The 11,393-nt window shown below is 36.6% G+C and overlaps 1 protein-coding gene across 1 annotated transcript; it reads left to right on the forward strand.

Moving 5' to 3' along the window:
• Positions 1-7,170: 7,170 nt before the first annotated feature.
• LOC138135435 (homeobox protein Hox-D3a-like) lies at positions 7,171-8,864 on the forward strand. Its single transcript, XM_069054158.1, has 2 exons — positions 7,171-7,559; positions 7,611-8,864. The coding sequence occupies exons 1-2, from the start codon at positions 7,269-7,271 to the stop codon at positions 8,334-8,336; spliced, it is 1,017 nt and encodes a 338-aa protein (XP_068910259.1). The 5' UTR covers positions 7,171-7,268; the 3' UTR covers positions 8,337-8,864.
• Positions 8,865-11,393: the final 2,529 nt, after the last annotated feature.

The raw sequence follows: 11,393 nt of genomic DNA on the forward strand, positions 1-11,393 counted from the left end.
AATTTTGTTCAAAAATACACCACAGATGAGATTGTGGCCATTGGAAAGCCCCGACCTGAACCTCATTTACATTCCTAAATCTACAAAGAAGGTAAACTGTTTCAGACAATATTGACAATAACATTAATCAACATTTTCTTATCATCATGAATATTGTTTTTTATTATTGATTCAATTATCTTTCTGCACTTTTGTTCTTTCATACGACGAACAAAAAAATCTTCACGCTCGAAAATAATTTACAAGATTTTTAACTAAAACCTAAGCGCCTCAAATAATTTGAGAATAGATTGTTCATTGTATTGTGTGCACGCGAGATATTTAGCACGATTATTTCCAAATCAAATCAGGTTCTTCAATAGTTTTACGCCAACTTTCCACAAATATTTTGTTTTATTCAACTTGGACAAGTGTTTGTTGTGTTGTAATAAATACTAGCGAAAAAATTTTGTTGTGGGAATTTCTGAAAATCTTTGATCCAGACTGTTCGCAAAACTTTCATTTCTCTACATCCCACAGTATTATGAAAAAATGATAATTTTAAATTGCTCGTCAGCTTGCAGATTATTCTACTCTGAAAATCTAAAACAAACAATTTGCATTGTTTGCAAAATAAATTAAATTTTAGAATTGCGATTTTACGAAAATAATTTAAAAACAAAATATTTTACCAATTAATAACAAATTAAAGAAAACAAAATTAAATGTCTTTGCTCTTTGTATCTCGGTACAATTTTTTAAAAACCAGTATGGCACTAGAAATTTAATTTGCCGACGTTTCGAGCATGTTTGGATGCCGCAAACAATTTAAAAACGTCGTTCGCTTGTTCACAACCGTCCATTAATTATTTTTATTGAAGATTTTGCAGCGTTCGCTCTCACCGCCTTTCGATTTCCGCGTCATAATAAATCTCGAATCTTTCCCTTGTCTATTAAAGATACAACAAGATAGCATATCGAAAGCCGTTATTTACAATTCCAAATGGAAGCGTTGCTCGTTCGGCCCGTGTTTGATTACATGTATCCAGTTACTTATTTAATATTTAACGTCGACGAGCCATCCATCATGGTAGCATGAAAGTACTTATCGTCGGGGAAAAAATCACGACCAACGTCGAGATCGATACGGACACCTTCCGAACGTGAAATAAAAAGCAGAAGTGAGAAATCTCATCTCTCCGATCTATTATGTAGAAATGCTGGAAGGTTACCGGATAAGGACTAAAAACCATTTAGGAACCCCTGAGTACGGAACTCGCACTGAAGGGCCGCGTATTGATCCCCCGGATGATGGCGGTTCGGGAGGGCGAGAGAATATGCGCCACTTGCGCGCATGCTGGGGGTAGTTTGCGAGGGAAAGGGACAGAGGCGAGCCGGTGTAATGGTTGTCGCCACCATACATGTCACTTGAAATACCGACTTGCTGGGGCCTCCACAACACAAAAAGAGCAAAAATAAAAAAATGTGAAAAAGTTGCTAAAATAAAGCTATCAAAAGAATTTTCTGGATTATTTTTGACCGAAGGGAAGAGGAAGGGCCGCCTAGACGACCCGATCTGATCCCACAGAAAAGACAACATTCTTGTGCGAGCAAACGCACCGAATTTCCATTTTAGTTGATTCAGCCCGGATCACTTTCCCGGAAGTACATTTTCCAGGAAAATTTTCCGGCCGATTTGAATAAAAAAAGATTAAAGTGAAATTTCGATATCCTTGGCCGATATGAAATGCAACAAATGTTATTCGTCTAAAGCGTTCAACTGCTTTATGAAAACATAAATATCAATTTTTCTCTCTGCCACTTTGATATTTTCTGGAGCTCCCATCATGCATCATGATGGGCCGCTATTTGCATTTTATTGGAAGCCCGAAACAACTGAATTTCAATATTGTTTGTTGCTTGAAAATGAAATTCAAATTTTTCGTTACTGTGTATTATTACGTAAATCGAAAGCGAACACTATAAATCATTTTGATTAAAAACATTCGGACACGATTTAAGGCTAGTTTGCGCTCACGGCCGGACAAAAATCGGACATCCTCCCTATTGATCCTTGCACAAATTTAAATTGCAAATAAATGCATACGACATGCTCCCCCTGGTCGCGCCACAGACTCCAGATCTTGGCGAACCTCCAAGAAAAATACAGAACAACTCGAATAAAAAATCTACAATTTTTACAAATCAACAAAATAAAACATATTTCCCATTTGTGCGAACTAATTCCAACATTATGATCATGTAGTTCTCTTCTGTAGACTCTCGAGCGCAGCACCTCTACCAATGGTTCCTGGAACCTCGCTTTTTCACTTCCCGCGTCTAGATGGCGCACAAAACCGATTTCAACGCATACTAGATTCATACTCAATACAAATTACTCCCGATCCGATGCATTTCCATTGATAATCTAATCACTCATCACACTACATTATTTACGACGTTTCGAATAAATTTTATTCTAATCGTTCCAATTTTTCATGCATGCCTACTTTCATAATCATCTGACAATCGTACAAATCGCCTCGATTTGATTAATTACGTTGAAAAATTAATTCCTACCTGTTGTAAATTAATCAGCACCGCCACTAGATTTTTTTTGTTGGGAGAAGAACACGACCACTTGCCAAAGTGGATGAGAGCAAACTGATCTTTCACCCAGTTTCCGTCGTTACATCACCAACTCAAACAATAAAAGGGATCATTGTCAAGTTTGGAAAATTTATAGCCAAGGCGTCTACCTTCCCTTGCACGCGGGAACACGTTTTGGAATTAGTAAAAATTAAATGGGGTGGGTCACCCCAACTGCGATCGATCGGATCACTCGATGCAATTACTGCAGCCACAAATAAATTAAAAATTATTACGGGAATATTTTTTAATACCTGTTGGGTGACGAATTCAGAAAGTAGATTCGGTGAGAACGGACGTGAAGGTGACTAACTTGTGATTTTAGAATTTTATGTCGTTTAAAAGCAATTAGTCCAGATTACACTATCGATAAGAAAAATTTTGTTTTCTACAAAATATTAATCGGAGTCTCACGTTTTAGGGCGCGGAAAACACGAGGTCACAGCTAATTCCGTTTTTCAGACGAATCGGGGATGCACACAATTTAAATCAAACCAAGAGAAATTGAAAGGGAAGTTGCAGTCGCTTGCGGCGAAAGCTGCACAATGCCGGATGATTCGCACCCGCAAAACTATGACTTTTGCCAAAGCTGGGTCAATTTTTTTAAATTCAACACTACAATAATAATAATATTAATGGTAATAAATTTCAAGGGAAAAACTGGTAAAGCTCCAAATTCCAAAAAAGGATTAACGAAATTGACGAAAAACAAATATACAAAGTGACCAATATTTTCTTATTATTTTTGAGTCATGATTTTATTTACTCTCACAATAATGTTATCTCTTGGAGTGCTGCTTCAGGTAGATGAATATAAAAAAAAATATATTTGTGTGGTTTTGGTCTGGCCCCAGATTATGACTTAGGTACGGTTCTACTAAAAACATTTGGTAAATCGTGAAAAAACCTCCCTAATCCGGTCCCGGAAGTCCTAATCCGGAAGCCACCCCATCGACCTACCCACTTTCGCCGTCCACTCCGGTCACCTCGTACGTCGCTTTTTAGGGGTAGTTTTGTGTAACAAACACGAAGTAACATTTTGCACTGTTGAAACATTTCAGTACAGTGGAGTTTGTAAGTATAGTGAACCGGAGTGGAACCCTGTGAGTCAAGGGTGGCCGGGCTCACAGCCGTCCTAGATCATCAATCATCCCGAGACAATCGCGCAGCGCACAGCTGTCGCACAGCCCGACACGCCGTCAGCCACCGGCCTACCGGGTTTATATTAGAACTCTTAACTGCACCTAACTTGCACTCTGTGAATTAAACGATTTTATCTGACGACGGACCAACAAGAAACGGGGAACTCATCGAACGCGGGGATGATGCGGTCACGGTGGGGTCAGATCCGGTCAGGTAGACGGACGCTCGAGATGTTGACACTTGGACCCGTGCAGAATCTGCAAGCGAATTCTTGCAATCTGCTGCTCGCACACCAGATCGGCCAGATTTGATCCCAATGTACAATCCACCTACTATACAGTGATACCCTTGTTATCGACCAGATTTCGAACCACACAAACTCTGTTGAGACAAGATTTTGCACATTAGATCCACTATCGTTGTAATCGGATCCCTTTTGGTGGCCCTGTTACTTGCCAGATTTAACCCCATGTGGCTACAATACCCACTATTAGCTTCTCCAAAATACCAATACAAAGTTCACTGACTAATCACTGGCTGGTACACTTGTGCCTTGTTATCTTTCAGATTTAATCCCTCCTGAAACCACATACAATTGACTTTATTTTATTTTTCACCAGGGACGCCAGGTAGTCCAGCTTTTATGATTGTTTTCTTGCATTTAACCACTTACAACTAGTTTACAACTTGTCATAAATTTGTACGATCAGTTGGTGTTGTTAAGAGAAACCGTAACTGATCCTCCTGGTCTTTTTATTGTCACAATTCAAATCTTGAATTGTTGTTAATGGGAAGAATCTAATTTGTTTAATTAATCGTGTTAAATGAAATATTGATTTAAACGGTCATCATAATTGACGCTTCTAATGACGGATTAGGAATAAATAAAGTAGATAGTTAACACGCCATCAAGTGGTGTAAATGTCATAAAAATGGACGAATTCATTAAATTACAATAAATCAGAAGTGGGAAACATTTTGTATTGTTTTTCACGTTCAGCGGTGTCTTGATACACATACAGTAATCAGAGCGGCTGGGATTAACTGTCAAAAGTCAACACCTGGCGCTAATGCAAATGTCAAAACGTAAATTTTATTAAAATAAATAATTACATAAAATTTTCAGTCCACATAACACGATGAACTTACACTTTAAATATAACCTCACTTTTTGCATGTTTTTGCGTCTTTTTTAAGACGAGTGGTTGATCGGCTGTTTAAATCTAACCTCACTTTTTGAATTCTTTGTGTTTTAATCTGCAATTTGAAAAATTAGTGTTTTTAAGACAAGTTTTTCATTCGCAATCGACTCTTCAGTGCCAACTTCGACTCCAAATTTAAAAAAAACACCCTTTATGTTACTTTAAAAAAATAATTTTACATAATAATAATAATAAGAGTAATCTTAGATCAATCAGTTTTATAAGTTATACTTGGATGATATCTATCAGCAATAAACTAGTTTTTACTTTTATTATAAAAACGGGCCACGGCATCAGGGCCGAATTAATTTTTCATTGTGGATATTTTTATCAAGGTAATTCTTTTAAAAGCACTATGTCTAGTTGCATTGTATTTTATGATTAATATCGATAATAATAATATTTTTTTAATATAAAAGACGAACTTTAAAGAATTAGGAAGTGAAATAAAATATTTTTACTTGTTTGAAATTGGTTTACAAGATGTTATTTATATTATATAAACGTTTTATATTTTTAGGGTCACTGTAATGACAACACTGATCAAAATATTTGTCAATGGGGCCAGAACATTTTTCATTTAAATAAATTCTAATCTAGAGAGTCACATCTGGAATTTGGAAATCCTGCGGTAATGAGGGTATAATTTTTGAGGTTTAAATAAAATTTCTCTTGTTGTTGTGACGTAACAGTGTGTCACATTCTCGATGGAAATTTTGTAGAAGGTTTCAGGTGCAAACCAGCAATGATACATTTTTTAAATCGAACGTTATGTTTCAAATTAATTTGTTCGAGTCTGTTGGAGCTTAAAGCGCCCGATAAAGTAATTCTACTTAGTGAACAAACAACGGACCAGTGATAAGAGGGTCCTGTTTCGAGAAGCCTATCGTTCATATTTTTATCTGTAAACAACATTTATCGCCCTCGAGCAACCGAAACAGGTACAAATAAAGTTATTTGCCGAAGTGCATAATAAAAACAATAAACATGTAATAAAATAATAAAGTGTGTAGTCAACGACCCGATGACAAGCGAGCGGCGGTGTGGTGACGTCACTCACCCCTGCGTCGGGGATGATATATGGCGGCGGTTAGAAGATCGCGCAGCGGCCATCACTCAAATCAATTCACCCGCACAACGTATTTGACAATGCTTGTCTCTCTCTTGTACGCGTGTTGAATAAATACGTAAACAGCGCGGGGTGACCCAAAAATTTTCAAAAAATTAAAGCTACACGATTGGCCATAAAACAAATAAACAAAAAGAGACACAGTTTTTACATTTTCACGATTAAAAAAAATTAATACAATTGCTTCAGTGCCAAAGAAATTTTGACTTTATTTTTGGCAACAAGTCGGAAAAGAGTCAACAAAATCAAAATATTTTTATTTTTGAAAATCTGAAAAATCGTAACTGATCCAGATTGGCTCCAGTTTTTTAAATATGATTTGTCTGGGACAAATTTTGACTTTATTTTGGCCCCAACTCGAAAAAGAGTCACCAAACTCAAAATGTTTCAATTTTGATTTTGAACAAACCGCACCTGATCCACTTTTGCTTCGTTTTTTGAGTTTTGAACGTGAAAGCTTGAAGCAATTTTTTGGCGCCGCAGCTTTTGTCGCGTCTCCGTATCAGGAAATGTTTCTAGCTGGACGCCCAACCAAAGTGTTACATATTTGTGGAGATATCGTTAGCTGGATGCGTCTTGAATTCGTCCAAACGAGTCTAATTAGCAGGGAAAGTCCTTTGCGTGGTGCCAAGTGTGGCAGCCAGTGCGATAATATCGATAGTATAGCGTAATCAGGGGGCCATTACGGCTCATTGTTGCACTTTGGGATTAAGAGAAAAAATTTCCATGTCTAGTCTGGCCGTCTCTGGCAGGACTTGAGCCAGGAGCGTCGCCTTCACAGCGGGAACCCCAGCAATAAGCCACAACCTGTCAGCGTAATTCAAAAAGTCACGAATGATTTACGACGGACAAACATGATCGAATTAATTTCCAAAATTTCGATGAGCGAATCAAAATCGAGCGGTACCACCGCGCGATTTCGAAAATGTCCTGGCGAGCTATCGCATTTCGTAAATAGCTGGAGTAGAAACTCGATTCGAAAATATTGATACCAAATAACCTTGCCTAATTGTTGTCAACTATCTAGACCCGACACTTGTCCAAGAAATGATTAGTCGGAGTGCAGAGCTCGCATGGTACGGTACTAAAATAAAATTTCAATAAATGGACAGATTGTTTGTGGCAGTGTTTTGGTGTGCAAATAAGGCATTAAGTCGGTTATCTTAATGACTGACCCTTTATTGGTAAACAAGATGGCAGAGGATATTCAAAACAAACTCGAAGAAAGTACGGAGGGGGTGGGACAAGGTACTGTACCTATAAAATCAGGAGTACTTACACCAGACGCCTCAGTCAGTACGGACGCAGTCGGTGCTAATCTCGAAAGCAAGATGGACTTCAAGCTACCCTTCTCCGGTCAATTCGAAAACTCCACCATCTCCAACACCTTCACCCCGGAACTACCTGCCTACAACACCGCGTACTACCCGGAAACAGACACCACAAACACCCAGCTGGTAAGTACCACCTGATTTTTTTTCGAAAACGTTCTAAAAAATGTTTTACAGTTATCTCAAATGAACTACTCTCACCCCGCCTGGACGTACTCCCGCGACTCCTACGAGCAGTACGACGTCGCCCCCCAAGTGCGAGCGCCTCGTCCTCCGCCCCCGGCGCCGGCCAAGTCCGCCCCCAACGGCAAACGCGCCCGCACCGCCTACACCTCCGCTCAGCTGGTGGAGCTCGAGAGGGAGTTCCACAAGAACAAGTACTTGTGCAGACCTCGCCGGATCCAGATGGCCCAAAATTTGAACCTGAGCGAGCGCCAGATCAAGATTTGGTTCCAGAACAGGAGGATGAAGTTCAAGAAGGAGGAGAAGAACAAGGCGAACACGCCGAAGGTGTCGCCCACGGAGACGCCGTCGCTGTCGCCGGTCTCCAACAATTCGAATCCGGCGGTTTCGCCTGAAAACGCGGTCGGGAACGATCAGGGGGTTGTTGATCGGTTGCTGGCGCATTCCAATAATGTGTACCAAGGGCAGTACGTTAATGGGGCGGTGGATGTGCAGAATCAGTGGAATCCGCAGATGTACTCGCAGTACAACAATCAGGTTGTGGTGAAGAGTGAGCTGGGGCAATATGGGAACGAGTACGAGTATGCTGAAGGGGGTTATCAGATGGGCAATGTGGCCCAGTTTAACTTGGACCAGATTAATCAGATGGTCTACTCCAATAATTATCAAGATTCTGGGTGCCTCTATCAGTACGCTGTTAAGCATATTACGTCGTTGTAGAGTGTACGTAGACGGACATTTTTTATTGTATTATATTATTGTTTTTTAGTAGGTAGATGTACACGTGTAATTAGTTTGTATTAAATTATTGTTAGTATGTTATTTAGATTTCATTATTGAAATTCCAAAAAAAATCTGTAAGAATTTTGTTAGAAATATCTTTGACGATACGTTCAAAATAATGCAAAATTATTAATTATAAGAATTGTGCCGAAAATCTACAAGAAGCTGTACTTGAAAAACATTCAATAGAAAATTTACATATTTAAATATGTCTTAATTACTCGTTAAGCTGGCGCCACATGTGACGTGAGCGGTTGTGCATTGCGTCGACACCATTATCTTCATATATAGAGCAACACCAGTCTGACGGCTTGAAGAGTCATATGCGACTATAATACTGTACTATAGTATCTGTCAGATGTGGTGCTAGCTTAACAATTCGGAAGAAGTCTTTTAAAAAAGACGAAAAACTTGTTGGTTTATTGTAGATAATGTACATTGTGCTAATAAAAAACCAAAATAAAATCTTCTTGTTGCTTATTTATTCGTTTTTGAAACTGACACTTTGTTGATGAAAATCAATAAAAAAATATATAAAAATAAATAATTCGGAAAAAATTAGTTGACTACAAAAATCTCTAAAAAGCTTGGACCTGGAAAAATTGCATTTTTTTGTTTGAATATGTCTTAATTAATTATGTACAACTACAATCAATTACAGAATTTATTATTACTAACATAATTAATTTAAACAAGTGAGATTTGTTTGATTATTTGATAAAATTTTACCTAATTCTTCTAAAGAGAAACAGAAATTGAACAATTATAAAAAATCCAGTCGAATATTTAATTCTCCATTACTGATAAACACTGTTCAGATTTTTGGTTTGATAAGAATTTCATGAAAAAGCTAATTTGAAAAGCTTCTAATAGACAGATGATAACATTGTCGGCAGTTGGACATCAAAAAAAGTTTCCCACGAGGACTTTGTACGTAATCAGCGACGTTTGCTAAATGCACTCCAAACCAAAGAAGGAGAATAAATAAAAAAATAGTGTAGAGTTTTTACGACCTTGAGAGCAGCATTTCCAATTGAACAACAAATCGTCAGAGAACAAGTTTCTATTATGGAAAATAAAACAACAAACATAAACAAAGATAAAAACTTTAAAAAAGTAAAAAACACAAGCCTGCAAATTCCTTAGAGAATTTAGTAATAAATAAATATGTGATAAGATTGACTGAATTTGAGATTGAATGAAGAAGATGGTTAGATTAATGACCGACTCTAATTTGCAAAATTTTCACATCGGACAATGTCTTAAAGGAGAGAATGAAGGTAAAGTCAAGTTAGAAGTATTATTCCAGGAAAAGTTGTAAGTAAAAGTAAAAATTGTTACTGAATAGTATTATGATTTTCTGTAAAGTACACCTGTTACTGCAGCTTAAGGAAAGTTCTACTTAATTTATTCTGTACAAGTTCCAACAGGAATTTCTTTCTTGTGAATTTCTAGCGAGACCCTAAAAAAATTATCTAATTTTTCCATTTCAATTATTTCACATTATTTCTACAGTGTGGAATAAAATGATTTACATCTAGTTACCTTTGGAATTTTTGCACATGTAAATTTTCCTGTACCGCTCTACTTTTTTTTTTGAAGTGCCGAACTATTAGTTCTGTCAATAAATGTCATCAATCGAATTGACAATTGTTACAATTTACTAAATTGAATTAACAAACGTTGGTGGCCACTTTCAACACTAGCTGTGACTTGCTTTTGTTAGCTCCTTTTTAATTTCAATCTCTACTTTGCATTCATATCATCCCTTCGCAATAAATCACATTTGGAATTTTGGAATATTTTGAGGTTAGGCTTTCTTTTTTTTTGTAGAGCGGCATTTCGTATTTTTACAAGGGTAATGTAGATGTAAATCATTTTATTCCACACTGTATTTAATTCAATTTAAAAAAAATCTGATTTTTAGATTCGACAATTATACGTATCCACGATACACATTATGTGCTAAGTCAAATGAATAGGTGATAATTTTGCAAAATTAATTATTTATGTGAATCTCTAGAATTTTGTGGACCAAGAAATAAATAAAAAATATTTACTAACTATAAAATTTATTTGAAATCTGTACCTGGAGAAATAGCATTTATGACCGGTTCTAATTTCAACCATTTTTACCTAGACATTGTCTTAAAAGGAGAGAAAGAACTCAGGTAAAAGTTACGAAATCTTATTCCCGGTAAAGTACCTATGTACTTAGTTTTGCTGGTAATTTTCTAAGCCAGTAAAATTTTCTATTGTTTTATGATTTTATTTTTTTATTATTTATGATGTTCAACATATTTTTAGTTATCTCCTATTTTTGCTTGAGGAAATTTATAAATACATGAGTTTTATCCTCTCAAACAACCCATATGAAAATAGGATAATTAAAAAATATACGACAAGTCCAACTTGTTTCTTTCAATGCCCCACATATTGAAAAGTTTTTTAAAAATATTACATCAAGAGTCTATGTTTATAAGTCCAGGAGATCCATATAATCCTTTCTATCAAATTTCGTAACCAAAAAGAAATGTAATAATAAAAATCGGTTTGTTAGAACTTTTTCGTTTTCCGATTTCTGTATCGAAAACCACTGGAGATGGAGTAAATCTCCATGAAATATCTTTTTTGGCCTCTTCATCTCTAAATGACATGTTTACACATTTTGAACAGCTACGGTATCTTGATTTTTACACACTAATCAAACTATCTGTCATTTTACCGCACAGAGTGTGTAAAATACCACGAAAATTTTAAGCTTTCAGGGACCTCCAAAAAACTGTTACCTTATCATAATAAGATACCGCTACCATTGATCCGTTCAGTTTGTGAATTCTGATGGCGTCATTATAATAGATAACTTTCTGTTATTTTATTAATCAAATGTCAGTCTTTGACAGGTTTTGCAAAATTATTGGTTACAACAAATTTCAAATTTGAAAAAACGAATTGTGCGCCAAAAAGATTAATACATTATTAATGCGGTATGCA

Source organism: Tenebrio molitor, chromosome 7 (genome assembly GCF_963966145.1).
Source record: "Tenebrio molitor chromosome 7, icTenMoli1.1, whole genome shotgun sequence".
NCBI classification, from domain to species: domain Eukaryota; kingdom Metazoa; phylum Arthropoda; class Insecta; order Coleoptera; family Tenebrionidae; genus Tenebrio; species Tenebrio molitor.

What these genes read in the sequence shown, in the direction of transcription:
- LOC138135435 (XM_069054158.1), top strand. Translation starts at nt 7,269, where the DNA reads ATGACTGACCCTTTATTGGTAAACAAGATGGCAGAGGATATTCAAAAC. An exon ending in ACACCACAAACACCCAGCTG is followed by an intron (nt 7,560 to 7,610) that starts GTAAGTACCACC and finishes AATGTTTTACAG; the next exon opens with TTATCTCAAATGAACTACTC.